This window comes from Buteo buteo, chromosome 11 (genome assembly GCF_964188355.1).
Source record: "Buteo buteo chromosome 11, bButBut1.hap1.1, whole genome shotgun sequence".
In the NCBI taxonomy this organism is placed as follows: domain Eukaryota; kingdom Metazoa; phylum Chordata; class Aves; order Accipitriformes; family Accipitridae; genus Buteo; species Buteo buteo.
Window position 1 is genome coordinate 20,053,912 of NC_134181.1, and position 14,465 is coordinate 20,068,376.

General features: G+C 39.7%; 1 protein-coding gene across 14 annotated transcripts in view; it reads right to left on the reverse strand.

Annotated features, from left to right (window-relative positions):
• Positions 1–4,322: 4,322 nt before the first annotated feature.
• Positions 4,323–14,465, reverse strand: part of SLC12A4 (solute carrier family 12 member 4) — a 50,215-nt gene continuing 40,072 nt past the window's right edge. For 12 of the 14 annotated variants that reach the window (XM_075040289.1, XM_075040298.1, XM_075040299.1 and 9 more), the window contains 8 exons: positions 13,793–13,961; positions 12,505–12,700; positions 11,630–11,799; positions 11,318–11,449; positions 11,112–11,219; positions 10,145–10,329; positions 7,292–7,425; positions 4,982–6,152 (listed from right to left, as the gene is read on the reverse strand). In XM_075040289.1, coding sequence (XP_074896390.1) covers positions 6,061–6,152; positions 7,292–7,425; positions 10,145–10,329; positions 11,112–11,219; positions 11,318–11,449; positions 11,630–11,799; positions 12,505–12,700; positions 13,793–13,961 — 1,186 coding nt within the window. In that variant the 3' untranslated portion in view covers positions 4,982–6,060. Of the gene's footprint in view, positions 4,340–4,981; positions 6,153–7,291; positions 7,426–10,144; positions 10,330–11,111; positions 11,220–11,317; positions 11,450–11,629; positions 11,800–12,504; positions 12,701–13,792; positions 13,962–14,465 lie in introns of those variants that run through there. The other 2 variants (XR_012652225.1, XR_012652224.1) reach the window with 2 other exon arrangements.

The following is a 14,465-nucleotide window of genomic DNA, read 5'->3' on the forward strand; positions in this document are numbered from 1 at the left end:
ATTCAGTCCTGATTGTAGCCAGCTTATTTTGATGGGGACCATTTACATATTCCATTTAGATCTTTAATGTTTCTGTGGTGAATGTCTGTCTTTTTTTTTTAAAGCCTCAGCAATTGATTCCTTATTAACTGTGTTTTTTTAATCTAATAGAAAGCAAATCAAGGTATTTAATCATAGCTGTAAATTTAAAAGCAGAATGAAAGAATTCTTACACTTAGGAAATTGTTTCAGATGTGTAACAAGAAAATCGTATGTATTTGGCTATATAAAGCAGGAGAGTTTGGCAAAGTACTGCATTCACATGACTTGCTGCCTTGTTACCTATATTAAGTCTTGAATTTAGAATTTATGTCTCTCAATTTTAAGCTGTAATTCTTATAATCTTTACTGTTGTTTGCAGATTGAGAGTGGGTCTTCTGTAGTGGTAGTAACTGCCTGACATTTGAAACACCCAACCAAAAATGAACTCACACAAACAGATTATGAGAAACTAAGAAGCAATAATCAAGATCGGTTCATAAGCTTCTTGACTTTGGGGTGGGGTTTTTTTCTGTTTCTACAGACTATTTTTTCATTCACATGCTCTGCTGGCTGCTGGTTTTGCCTCTTGTTGACACACAATGCAAAGGCCTTCAGTTGTCAGAGAGAGACCACATGTCTTTAGCCTTGACAACATCGTATACAACATCATACACAACTACTCAATGTAAGTCACAGTCTATACCACACAGACACTCTTGTATTAAGTTGCATGGAACTTAAGAGAGTCATAACATGAGAGAGGCTCACCTGAGCTCTTATGTTTTAGTTTGCTGAAGAGAAGAGCTTTTCAAAGGTATCACTTTTTGAAACTTAAATATCTGGTCAGATTGGAAAGAAGAACTTACCTTCACTCAGATTCACTGCCCTGACCTCCTGCAGAAGTGCCAAGGACAGGCCAACCCCATCTTACAAAAATATGAAGCTGGTGTTTCTCTTGAATCCTCCCACTAAGAGGTGTATGCAGTGCATTCCCTACACTATGACAGCTATGATTCAAATCCCTCCAATACTTTACTGTATTTGAACCTTGGAGATTGCCTTATGTCTGGAGGTGTACACACAATATTGTGTCCTCCTGGCAGTGGTATTTTATTGGCAAGGGAAGAAACTACATCAAGATGACATCTCCCAGCTTGGAGCTGGCAGACAAAATATGGGGTGAATTGTCTAATTTGGTTCTTAAAAAGCATCATTTTCTGAGGACTGACTTTGCCAGACATTTATCTCACATCCAGTGCTGCAGTTTAAATAGGCATACCTTGTCACTGCTGCCAAAAGGCATGGTCCCATCCCATTGCTATGTGGCTGTATGACTGCTTGTGCCAGCACAAGATGGGCAGAGGCAGAAGACACAAGAAGAAGCAGGAGAGGGCAGGCAGGACTGCCTCCAGAATCAGTAGCAAGCTACAGCAATTCAAAACCTTTCATGAAATTCCCTAGATTTGAGCTGAGAGGAACGTTGAGCAAGAATGACATGGCTATATGCATATCTGACAGCAGAAACGCAGGCAGCTCCTGGGTTGGGTGAAAGGAAACACATTAATAGTATCCAGGCACTGGATATTCATGCATCAAAATGGTAGCTTGCTGCTTTCATCTCCCTGTTGAAGCTAACCCAGAATATCCTGTCATAGATCCTGACTGCCTTCACCCAGAATATTAGGTGCCCAGCTAGTATTTTCTTCTTTTAGCAATTCTGTAAGAACACTTTCTTTGATAAGATAAATCAATTTTTGGTTTACTTATTTAGTAATGGATGAGATTTATACAGCATACAGTCCCATCTTTTCCCTCTTAACATTTCTTTTAATGGCATAGAATCACTGGCCTACTTGCATGACACAGACCTCTCAAAGGTTGAGACCTCTGCCTGAGGTCTCTAACTTTTGTTACTAACCCTTAGCAATGCCATCTCTGTGGGCCATGGAGACATCCTACTGCATTTCTGTTTCAGTAGCGACATCTGTACTACTGACATTGCCAGGGAATAGCAGAAATCATTGCAAGCTGGAGAGCCTCAGACCTCGCGCTGTCAAATACTGACAGCTATCTTGGGAATCCCACAAGATGGTGCAGAGAAGTGAAAGAGAACCTCAGACAAAGCCCTGTGCAGAGATAAATTAGGGACAGCTCCCATTGCCACTCAACATTAGTCAGGTACCCATTTACTTTTGAAATTGTCCTGTTTGCTCAGTCTTTCACTCATTTCTCAGCTCAGATTTAGCCCATCACACATAGTAAGCGCACTGGCTGGCTGGCACTTCTTGAAGCACTAGGACAGGCTTGCTTCAGGAACTGACAGAAGAAATGAATATCAGGCCGGCCAGGCATAAGCAGGATCTGCCCAGCTGGCAGGCGCCTTTCCCAGCTAGAGGAAGACACATGCCCTTATGACGCTTTTCCCAACAGCAAGCGGCCTGCTTGCATTATTTTAAGAGTGGAGAGATAATTTTGGACAGAAGTTGCCAACCATAGACTCCATTTTAGTTGATCGTCCACCAGCAGGGTGCATTCTGCTTGAAGAGCTGCCTGAGCTTGGAATATAGAGTGCGAGTATGATGGGACATTTTCTTCAAAAACCCATCACCTGCTGGACTGCACTGCAGTTCTGACGGCTGCTGTCTGATGTGGCAAATCCAGAGCGATGGCATACCTCTCCCAGGGAAAAGCAGCACTTTGTATTGGCAGCATCTGCCTACAGACCTGGGCCAGTGACTATACAGGGGGATAATTACTCCAGAACAGAACAAGCACTTCTGACCTCCAGCGCACAGCATGAGGCAGTTTTTCCCTTCCCAAGGGAACTACTGAAGAAGCAAACATTATTACGGATGACGCAGATGAGAAAATGAGAAACGGGGACAGGGGAGGAGGACGTATTGTTTAAATGGAATTTTTTTAATTTATCACGTTTCATTTCCTATCAGCGCATCTAGAATTCAAAGTAGTACTCTTTAGATGAATAGCATGAAAAATGACCACTCAACATTAATTTCCAAATAATCTGGGTAACTGCTGTGGCATTTCTTCAGGCCTGGGGAACCACCAAAGGAGGCAGCCTGGTGCCCTCTGGTGGGCTTTCCTGGCTAAGGCAAAACGTGTCCCAGACCATTTCCGTGCTATGAAAACCAGGGGAGCAACACGCTGCTCCTCACAGAAAGTAAAACAGCTTTTTGATTGCAGGTTTTTTTCATTGCGAGTTTTTTGGAGGTGAAAGATAAAGCAAACTGACGTCTCTGTGCTACCGTTGGAGTCTTTTAATCACTCACTGATTATTAAAACTATACCATAGAGGTTTTAAGTGTAATTCTCTATACTTGTATACAAAGAGCTTAAATCAACTTCGTCATGTTGCATTTTAATTGCAATGTTCTCATCTCCTTACCAAAAAAGGTTTTCGCACAGGGACAGGAATGGAAGATGACCATTCAGTTACCTTCACAGAAGCTGACTCAACTAGAAATTACCTTTTTCATTGATGTTTTTCTTACACAGCCTTTTCCATGCTACTTCTGGTAGCACCTTAGACTTCATGCGCCCTTAGACTCTGCACTGCAGCGTAAGATGTCTCAGAGGAACTTATTTTGAACCTTGTATGTATAGAGATGTCTTACATAATTGGAGCCTATTAAATCCTTAGGGTCCACACAATGCTGATTTAGGCTTTTAGTCCACATTGCGTACAATCACCTCTGAAAACCTACTCTGATGTATCTGTAAGGATAGCCGCTTGGTTGGTTTAATGTTAAAAACACAATAAAGCCCCAGACAGGTTACTTGGGTGAGATAATAGATAGTACTGAAATGCTTTTGTGAGGTGGAGTTATGTCATCCAAATGCATGAAATTTCATAAGGAATAAGGGTATATATTTCTCAGCATGTTTATATTAGAAGTTTACATTTGGTAAAAGAAAGTTACTATCTCATAGTTAGACCTACAAAAGTCTGAGGAGTAAAAAAGTTTTCATAAACTTTTTTTTAATTACTCCTATAAAAGAATGCTTGCAAATAGGTGTTAACTACCATGATTGCTGTACACTGGCATACTACTACTCAAGTCCTCTGAAGATGCAAAAATTATCTCTTTACAAATAGCACACTATTTACAAATAGGCAAGCTTTATTTTTTCCATTGGTTTTAAAATGTGACTGAAATGAATTTTGGTGTTCAACACCAAAAAAGCAGACTGTGGTTAAAAAAATAAAAAATATCCAGTAGAGAGCGCACCCTAGAGTTGTTTCCTGATTCTTGTCTTGCAGGGATCTTGCACACACCAATACGATCCTGCTGCCATCCTATTTCACAGAGAGAACAAACGTAGGCTTTAACTATAAAGCTCTTATAAAAAGCATTTTTTATTACATTATTCTTATTCAAGATAAAATCCTGGATAGTTTCTCAGATTTCTGTCTCACAAACTGGTCCTGCTGTTATCAGTGAAACAACCAGGAGTGCTATCACAACAGGGTTGACAAAACGAGTATAACAACTAGCAAGAGCACATGGGTCAGAGAAATGTGTCAGTCCCCACCTTTCTTCCCATACTACTAATGCATCCCATAGAGCTTAGCTCACACATGTCCCTTCTATGGAATTACCGCTTTCCCAGGCAGCCGGGAATCTTGAGCAGGTACCAGCCTGCGTGTGTTTCATAGTCTACAGGTGCGGAGTTCTACCTGGCTATTACATACGGTAGTAACTCCAGACCTGGGAGCCTTTACCCAGGCATGCCACCAGCCTGCTTTAAAGACTAAGCTGGCACCTCCACCATGCCAGTACCTGTGCCATGTGGGCAAGCACCAACATGCCCCCAGCACCTTCCCCTCACACAGTGGATCCACAGATGCTGATGGGGTGAAGTCAGATCACAGCAATGCTGCGCAGGAAGGACAGATGGGTTTTCCTAGGTAATTCACCATAGCACACAGAACAGAGAATAGGTTCAAAGTGTATGCAACATTTTATTGAAAAAATACGAATGTTCTGTACATAAAGTACAACTTAATGGGCTTGATAAATCTCCAGAGACTTATTGGTTAAAACAGGTCTTCTTTTCTTCTTTTTCCTCTAAGGGCATAAAGCATACAATGAAGCAGCAGGTCCCCTGTACTTGTGCAAGTGCAATCCCCTCGCTGTGCGTGCAGCATAGCACCTGGGTCTACACACGGGACTCCAACATGCTCAATGTACTTTGATGGATGGTCTGCAAGAAATTTAAAGCATGGAAGAACTGCACAGGACTGGTCCTTCAATTCACTGATGATTCAAAATTTATTGTGAGATCTCTATTATCCTAAACAGTCTGCAGCTGCGTATCCAATATTTCTGACAAATAAATACAAAAATAAATAGGGATCTGGCCTCACAGAACCTCAAGTCTCAGAAGCAACACAATTTGTAGCAAGCTACATACATAATTTCAACTATACCAACATAATTTATTTAAATCTCTATCAATAAATGTATTAAAAGTATAAATTCTTACCCAATACTGAGAGTTTAGTTCTGGAAATAAACCCAGAAAAACAAAGCTTTTTCAGTCCTCTCTTACAATTTAGTGTGCTCTTAGAAAATGCTTTGTAGCTGAACTTCAGCAGAAACTAGCTGCTATATTAATGTAATTCTATCCCCCAAACCTAATATAAAAAGCTTTTAAAATCTTTTTACAGTAACTGGCTTTCATGTCCTAACTTTACATACAGTTACTAAAAATACTGCACATAGCAGTGCTGACTAAAAATAGGTTTAGTGTTAAAACTACATGCACAAATGCTTGAGTACCAAAGCAGAAACTGAATAATGTGGCAGCTTCACAATTAACTTATGTTGCTAATTGGATGGTGTAACAATACTGCAATCCCAAAAGATATGTATGTTGCAAATGGAAAGACAATGAATAGGATTGGATGAGGATAAAGTTAGGCAAAAAACCTTTTTTTCTTCTCCATTTAAAACTGGAATGTCCGTTATCGCCAAGAAGGTAAATGTAGACCCAGCGTTAGAAGCTTGTACTAAATCAGGAGTAAATTGTGATGACTTCTCGGCCACCTCCTCTAACAAGTAATACTCTCTCCAGACCCTCAGTCAAGACCTCAAGAAACTCCATGTCTGTTTCAGTAAAGTCAAGGAAATATCAAAACCAAAATACACAGTGATTAGCCTCTGTATTGGGTTTATGTGGCAAGGTTTTGGTAGTGGGGAGGCTGCAGGGGCATCCTCTGTGAGATGAGAGCAGGGGCTGCCCCCATGTCAGACAGAGCCAGTTTCAGCCTGCTCCAAAACGAACCCGCCACTGCCCAAAGCTGAACCAGTCAGTGATGCTGGCGGCACTAGGTTACACAGTCACACTCTCTCCCAGCTGCTCTTTGTGAATATTGCGTGTTTTTTCAGTCACAGTGGCTCAGCCTCTCCAGGGAAGGGTGGAAGAATAAGCATCCTCACCCATAACCTCAAGTTTAAAATCTCTCCTGAGCTACAGTAGCTGTGGTTGAAACCCCCTTATGCTAAAAGGAATGTTTTTATCCTTTTTTTGGCCAGCACACTGTTGTGAAACAGCCATTGCTACTACTGCTATCTAGATTTAGGAGAAAATGATCATTTGGTCCATGACTTGTAACATACATTTTTTGGCACAGGCCAGTGAAAGGCTTGCTAATTTAATGGTACAAACCAAGGCTGAAGAGCAGCTGTGGACAGAGAACTGCCATACCAACAGGCTCAGCAGATCAAACCCCTCAGCTCTGGCCTTGCTTAGGGGCATGGTGCAAGTATCCCTCTAAGTGCCTAAATACTATGGGTTTGAATGTTAGTCTTATCGGAGCATTGCACATGGAGCAACGCTCCCAAATTCTGATGTGTGAGCTATGCCCGAGATAGGTCCACTCCTTTGGGACTTCCTGTTTACTCCAGCCGAGACAGTGAGTGCTCTGCCCAGAGCGCTAGCTGCTGTGAATGCCTTCGTAAACATCTGCTACATCCACTATTGAGAATTAAATTAAATTTAATGAATAAATAAAATCAAGTAAGACTTTAGACAAGACTGAATTCAAACCTACAAGGCTTCCAGAGCAACCAGTGGCAACTTTTACTTTAAGCAATTACTACATAACAGCCACAAGCCATTACCCTCCACTCAGTGGACACTTTTTCACATATCACAGCTTGACAGCATTTGTGACAAAATGAATTCAAGAGCACAGGTTAAAGAAAGATCTTCAATATGGACCAGGCCTTGCCTGAAAGGATACAGTTTTCATCACCATCAGTATTCTTTGGAGGACCAGGCATGTTGAGGAGAACAAGTCTGGCATCATGGGATCTATTTACAATAACTTCATTTAGTTTCACTGCTGTGTGCATTCTGCGGACATTAGACTGGTTCCTGTAGAAGAAGCACATTCAGACTGACCATTAGAAACATGCCCCTGAATTACTAAAAAGCCCCTTAAAAGCATACCTTAAACCTCCTAAATACCCTGTCAAGTGTCAACTCAACACACAGTAAATATTTTCAAACTTAATGTAGATACAAAAGAGGCATCACAGAGTTCTTCAGGTACAGCTAGTCCATTGGTTTTAATATCCCTGCCTCGAGTCAAATCTCCAGTTTATGAAGTTATATTGCTCTTCAAGAAACATATTTTATACAGGTGATTTAGTCTTGCATAGGAAGTTAAAACACATTTGCACAAGGGGACATGCTCTTCAACCGTGGACACTTGTGGCTGCAGAGCCTTCCCTTTGGCAGCCCTCTCCAGATCCCCTCACTCCCACAGCAGCACAGTCCACACACCTCTCCGGACTCAGTACTGGAAAACTCTTTTCTCAGAGACCCATTGGAAGTAGGAGACTGGCACCATTGCGCTCAGTCCACACTTCCCATGAGCGCACTTGTCTTTTTGTGTTGAACAGCAGTTGACATCTCCAGAGAAAGCCTAGTTTCCTACAGATCTGTGGGCTGGAATGCAGCCTACGTACAAATGGCTGGATGTATGTCTCCTTATGGGGCTTTTCTGGTGTATAATAAGGATTTTAACCTTTCCTTCAGTTGGACACTAATCAACGTCTCTGCCTGGCTATTTACAAGAAACACTTATGACCCAAGTATCTTTAAAATCTCAATCATGCTTTCAAATTTGAGTAGCCACTTGGTTCAAAAGTTATGGGAGAGAAGGGAATAGATGCAGCATGATCTCATAAGCCTCTGCTCCTTAAGAATCCAGGCTAAGAGAGGTAACAGGATTAATTATTCAGCATGTATTATCACAAAATAACACCAATTCATGCAGGAACAGAACTGGAAAGTATCCTTCAGGGATTTTGAGCCAGGGAATGTTTCCTTCCTACAGGAAATCAACCATTAGTTTGGTAACATAAAAGGAAAAACAGTACAGAAATAGACTTATCAAAGGGAAAATATACCTGCAGCTTTGAGGATTTTCCACTTGGGTTTTTTTTTCTTCATTTTAATATATTAAAACCAAATATTGGTAGAAAGGAATCAAATATGCATCTATAGTTTTGTTAATTCAGCTTTATGTGTTATGAGTGAAAATCTTTAATAACCTTGCCACTCTTCCCAAAATTTAGGTTTGCAAAGAAATATTTTATATAGGCAGAAAATAGGAGATGCAATGGTAAGAATAATGTTTATTATACTAACAGCACAATTTACCCACTGTGAATTACCTCTCTGTTATTTCATGTTCTTACTTAATTTAGAGCAAGGACATCCTCTGCGTTCCCCACATCAGCTTCAGAAAGCCAGGGACAACAAAAAGGCCAGCTTATGTTTACAGGAAGTGAGAAGAAACCAGCACCAGAAACAATATACTGTTATTAACTACATAGAGTTTTGGAAAAGAAATTGAAAACTAAACGTTTGGTATTCTCTAAAGTGACATTTAAAATTGGCATCTCCCCAGTGATTTGAAGGTGTAGGCTCTAAGAAAGGGTTTGTTTAGTGTCCAGAAACTGTCAGAAATAACATCATAGCAGAGTTGTGGAATGAGAGTTTCTCTCAATGAGTAATGTTTCCCACTTCTTGTGTCATACTCTGCTTAAGAAAATAGGTTCAGACCTGTAATTGTTTTCTATCCTGACTTAGTTCTTGCCAGGACAACTCTTATAGTTTGTTACATGCTATTTATAATGACACTTAGCTTAAGTGGCTAATCCTCCTCCCTTTAAAAACATTGCTAAGATCGCTCAACTCTAAGTCCTTTTCTTCCATAATTACATATAGTTTTCCAGCTTTTAGTTGAGAAAATGAAGTCTTCCCTCTCAACCATCTTAATGTACTTCTAAGTTAAATAACAAACTTACAAGTTTTCCCACTCTCTGAAAGCATGGAAGAGGAAAAAGTACAGGTAGTTAACACCAAATTCAGCAGAATTTCTACAGTATGATTCAGCCTAAAACAGATTTGAATTCTCACTGATTTATTAAGAAGAAAACTCTGGCGTTTTGCCAAGTATGCAAAACTGACTCAGTGAACTCTTTGTGTAACACATAGTACATCAAAGAGGTCACAGGAGATTCACACATTTTCATACAAAGCCAAAATAGAGCTTTACTTCTAGGTATTCAAGGGGCACACATGCGGTAATACTAAGGCTGTTGTTCCATGTCAGTGCTCCTTCAACAGTGAGTCTATCTTAGAGGGTTTCATCGCACACATATTCTATTCACAGTCATTCATCACCATCTCCACAGCTTCTTCCTTGCTGCGTTAAACATCCACACTACATATTAGATTGTGAAATTATCAGTCTTTTTTTAAATTCTGATTAGATCAGTGAAATTATCAGTCTGGTTTTTAATTGTGTTTTGTGGAGGTATTTGGGAGACAGAAGGAAAGTTATAATAGGGTTTAACAGCTCCAATTTAGAATTTGATTATACCAAGTAAAGTATGGAGGGATGTGTGCCACATTTAATTGGTTAGAGATTTCTCAGGAGGCTAACTGCTGTCTTTTCAGTAGTCAGGTCTCAATGTTCATTGCATAAGTCTAAACCAAGGATTAGGAGACAAAAGATAATAAAAGCATAGCACATCTAGAGTTCCAGGAGACGCAAGCTGTTGATTTAGACAAGACTCACGGCTTAATGCTGATGAGATCTCTAAAGCTTCCCACAGCACTGCCTCGGTTCCGCTTCTCAGCATCACATTTCTCTTTTGTCCAGGTCATCTGGATGTTCTCAGGAACTGGGTCCCCCTCATCTTCTTCATCTGAGTAGAGACTCTCCAGACGTGCTATTGAATGTCTGTCTTTTACCAGCTGAGCCTAGAGGGCATATGAATGACAAGTGAACTCAGAGACTTCATTTTACATTCTCTGGTTCTGTTTAAGCAATGGAAGAATTTTTGTTCCATTGTATCCTTTATTTTTTACAGTCAGTTTAGTCTTTAGGACAGCTCTGATACCAGGCATCTGCCCTAGCCAATAATCTTACATACCAAACTGACTTTAAACAGTTTTGATGGGTGTAAGCCATGCCCAGTTTGGACTAACAGAGGCCTGTATCTATACAAGAAAAAAAGACAGTCTAGCTCACATCATGACATGGTCTGAAACAATGGGTAAGTCTGACTCAAAATTGACAACAAAAAAAAATATTGGACAAACACATGCAGAAAAATTAGTTCATCTGCACCTTTCATAGCTATGTGTCCTAACAGTCCAAACTGGAATGAAATCTTCAGTAGGAAAACAGAATACTATAAATTGAGACAAACCCCGGACATCCCACATAAAGCAAAAACAAGGTCAAGAAAGGGTCGAGACTTACATCCTCAAGTCATCAAGTATCATTTACATCACAAAGGGGAACACACAAATCATTTCTACGGCGTATATACTGCCATCATTTTCCCCCAAAACAAGTAATTTCTAGCATGGTTTTGCAAGTACAGCCAGGCTATTCAATGACTACATGCAATTTTGGGAAACAAAAAAACTACACTGAAAGTATTTCCTTACAGCAGCAGCTATATAAAACGCTACTAGGAAGGCACTTTGTGTCATCCACCTCAGCAGCCCATAGCAATCAACCACAAATGACATACCTCCCTTTCCCTCTCTGTTTTTGTCAGCCTCATTTGCCTCAGCATCTGAGATCTCTGCTCCATCATAAGAGTTCTCTCATAAGTATATGCTGAGATATCACTATTGTGCTGCAGAAATAAGAAAAAAAATACTGTGCTTGTAATCAAGTCATAACCAAATACCACCATTTGCATCATAAAGTGAAAAACAGGCTCAAATTCCTTACCATTTCTACCACTTCTACCTCTGCCTCTATTCGGAGTTGATAGAGGAAAGTAGCCAAGTCCTTCTTCATCTGGATGCTGTTATCATCCATCTGAGCTACAGTAAAAATTCTCATTTTGCATTTTCTCCAAACCTGGTGAGGGAATGTACACTCTCAGTATTTGAACCAATAATATTTTGCTCTAAGAAACAGAAACTTATCAATATATCCGCTCTCGTGTATCAATACAGGCTCTACTACTGGACCTTGTTTCTTTAAACTAATGCACACAGAAGTAGCTGAGTGACAAACATTCTTTGGACAGCTCCTTACTTTATGCTGTTTGAGAAGAAAAGGAAGCAACATCAACATGCCTCCATCATGCACAATCCACCACACATCAATGTTGCCTTCATTGTAACGCTCATGGTTGCTGGGGTAGAAGGACACATTTTTGGGAACCAGCAGAGCCAGATGGGCTGCAGTTGTGCAGCGAACAGTACCTGCAAAAAAGAGGAAGAACGAACAGTTACGTCCAGTTCTGCAAGTGATCTATGGTTTAAAAAAGAAGTTACTCACTGAGCAAATGTCAGCAAAGCATAAAAGTCATCACTTACATAAAGAAAAGTATGTACAGCAAAGCTTGTATAGACAGGTTGGAGCAAATGACAAAGCTAGGATAAAGCAGACTTAGAGGAACACAAGGCCTATTTCACGTTTGAAATAAATGCAGCAATCTTCAAAGCTAAGTATGAGGAGAAAGCATCTGCTCTGTTCTAACTTGACTGTGTTAAGTAACTGGACCATAGGGGAAGGACAGGAATATAGGCAAGGACAGTCTCCAGTAGTGAAGAGATGAATAGGTTAAGACCTGTGAAAAGACAGGGATTAGCTAGGAAACAAATTAAAGTTTGCCATTAAACCAGTATCTCTCAAATCCGTAATTTTTTCAGCATTCATTAGATGAATTTCAGCTGCTAGATTAATCTTTGAAGATCTTTCATAGGTCTTTTATCTACAAGAAGTGGTATTTCAAACTTAGAGCAGTTTTGCAAGAAATTATTTACTTCACAATCAATACTAGACAAAACAGACTGAAAACCAAAACCAATTTCACAAGGATTCTGTTAAAATCCCCTGCGTGTACTATGTGTGTAATAAATATCTCTGTTCACAATGTTTGATCACAGAGAACCTTTAAAGCTCACCTATAAAGGTCTTCCATGACCTTGGATCTTCACTTTGCCGCCAGCCATATGGCCATCCCAAAACCACAGTATTATGTTTCATGCCACCTAGTCCACAGGACTGGATCAAGTGGGCAATTCCTTCTCGAACTTTATTGGCTACAACTACTTGACAAAATCCTTTCACCTTCTCAATGTCCATCATATTCTTAATAGTCTGCAAGACAGACAAGGAAAAGGAACTCTTAAGTATTTCTCTATCACGTGATTACAGCGTAAGTTCCTGGTTCACATGTCCACAGGTAAAACACATTTCAAGGCAAAGTTCTGCTCATCCGCTTTCCTTAATAAAACAGAAGAGAAAATACCCACTAATTGTGAATAATACTTGTTTAAAACACACATAGTTCCCTTCCAAACATAATTATTTCTAACAGATTAAGATATGGGTTTTCGGGGGTTGTGCTATAGTCTCTTACTCATAGTAGTAATTAGTGATATCTGTGTTACTATCTCACTTTCCATTTTCTAGTCCTAAAACACTCACCTTTTTAAACCCAAGGTCAATTAACTTCATTCAGATTTCCAGTTTCAGATTTCTACGTAACATGCTGTGTTATTATATTCAATTTACAAATATAAGCACCACCCCCCCCCACCTATCAAGAATACCATACCCTTTGTTTAAAAACTAAACAAACTTGGTCAACACATTGGCCTATGAATTAGTTTTCCCTTTATAACAGTTTTCCTGTATAAAAAGCCTCTGGGGAAGAAAGCAGTGATGTGCTGGCTGATACTATACAGATGTAAACAGAGCTATGATGTCATGTTTACACAGTGACGAAGATGAAATGATTTATTAACAAATTTCCAGGACGATCATTTAATGCTCTTTGTAATAAATTCATTACCACACTGAAAGAGATACAGCACATTTGCTAAGTTTGTAATAACTGACAGTTACTGAAATGTTTCTTGGTATGTTTACAAAACTAAATAGTCGCCTTCCCTCCATTAATCAGCATACGTAAACTTCCATAATAATTACTTCTTATAAATGAAGACAGTTTTATGCAGTAAGGCTGTTTACGCAACTTGCAAGCATTGATCTTATATTTCCAAAGCCACAATTGGCAGCTGAAACATTTTTGCAAGCCCTTTACTGAACAGCTCTAGTGCTACTCAACTAGTCCTGTATTTCATGGAAGCCTTACTGATACGCTTTTTTCCATGTACTATTATGAAACTTTTAAGTTATCTGCCCACTCACCCCTTTTTACTTTAGCAATTTGTTTAAAACACTGACCTGTTCAGCAGCCTGGGCTTCTCCGTAAGTTTCCAAGAAATTCCCTTGGATCACAGATCCTATGATAGTCAAACCTTTGCCAGCTTTCAGCTGGGATGCAAATGTTAACAATCTAGGGTATTTTACATGCAAATCTTCATCAAGTTTCAGAAGCACCAGCAACTGAGGCCTGGAGAAAATAAAAAAGGGAACGTATTTTTTACTAAGGCCTTAACAAAAACACTTCTAAAAAACTGCCTCTCTCATCACTTTTGAGTGTGCTTCAATATTAACTCTGAAACAGTACATTCTGTATCTCACATATTAGAAGGGTTTTAATTAATATTTATTTCTCTTGATTCAAAGCAGATTTGAAGCATTGAGGGAATTCTTCTGCTGCATTGTTTGGACAGTCATAAAACTTGTTCATGTACTTAGCTTAAGAGGCTTGCATTAGTGTTTTATTTAAGTGGCTGATTTTCAAGGTTCTTTTAAGTACTATTAGAGCACACACTGTGTTCATACTGCAAGGCTGTCCTTCCAGATCTATCTGGATACTGACGCTGAACATTGGGAAACATGAATACTTCCATCTAAACATAGATCCCACCTGCCTTCTGTCCCTTAAGGTATTGCTACACATCAATTAAGTTATTTTCTCTCTTAAGCTATGGTTGAGCAAGTATGGAAAGAT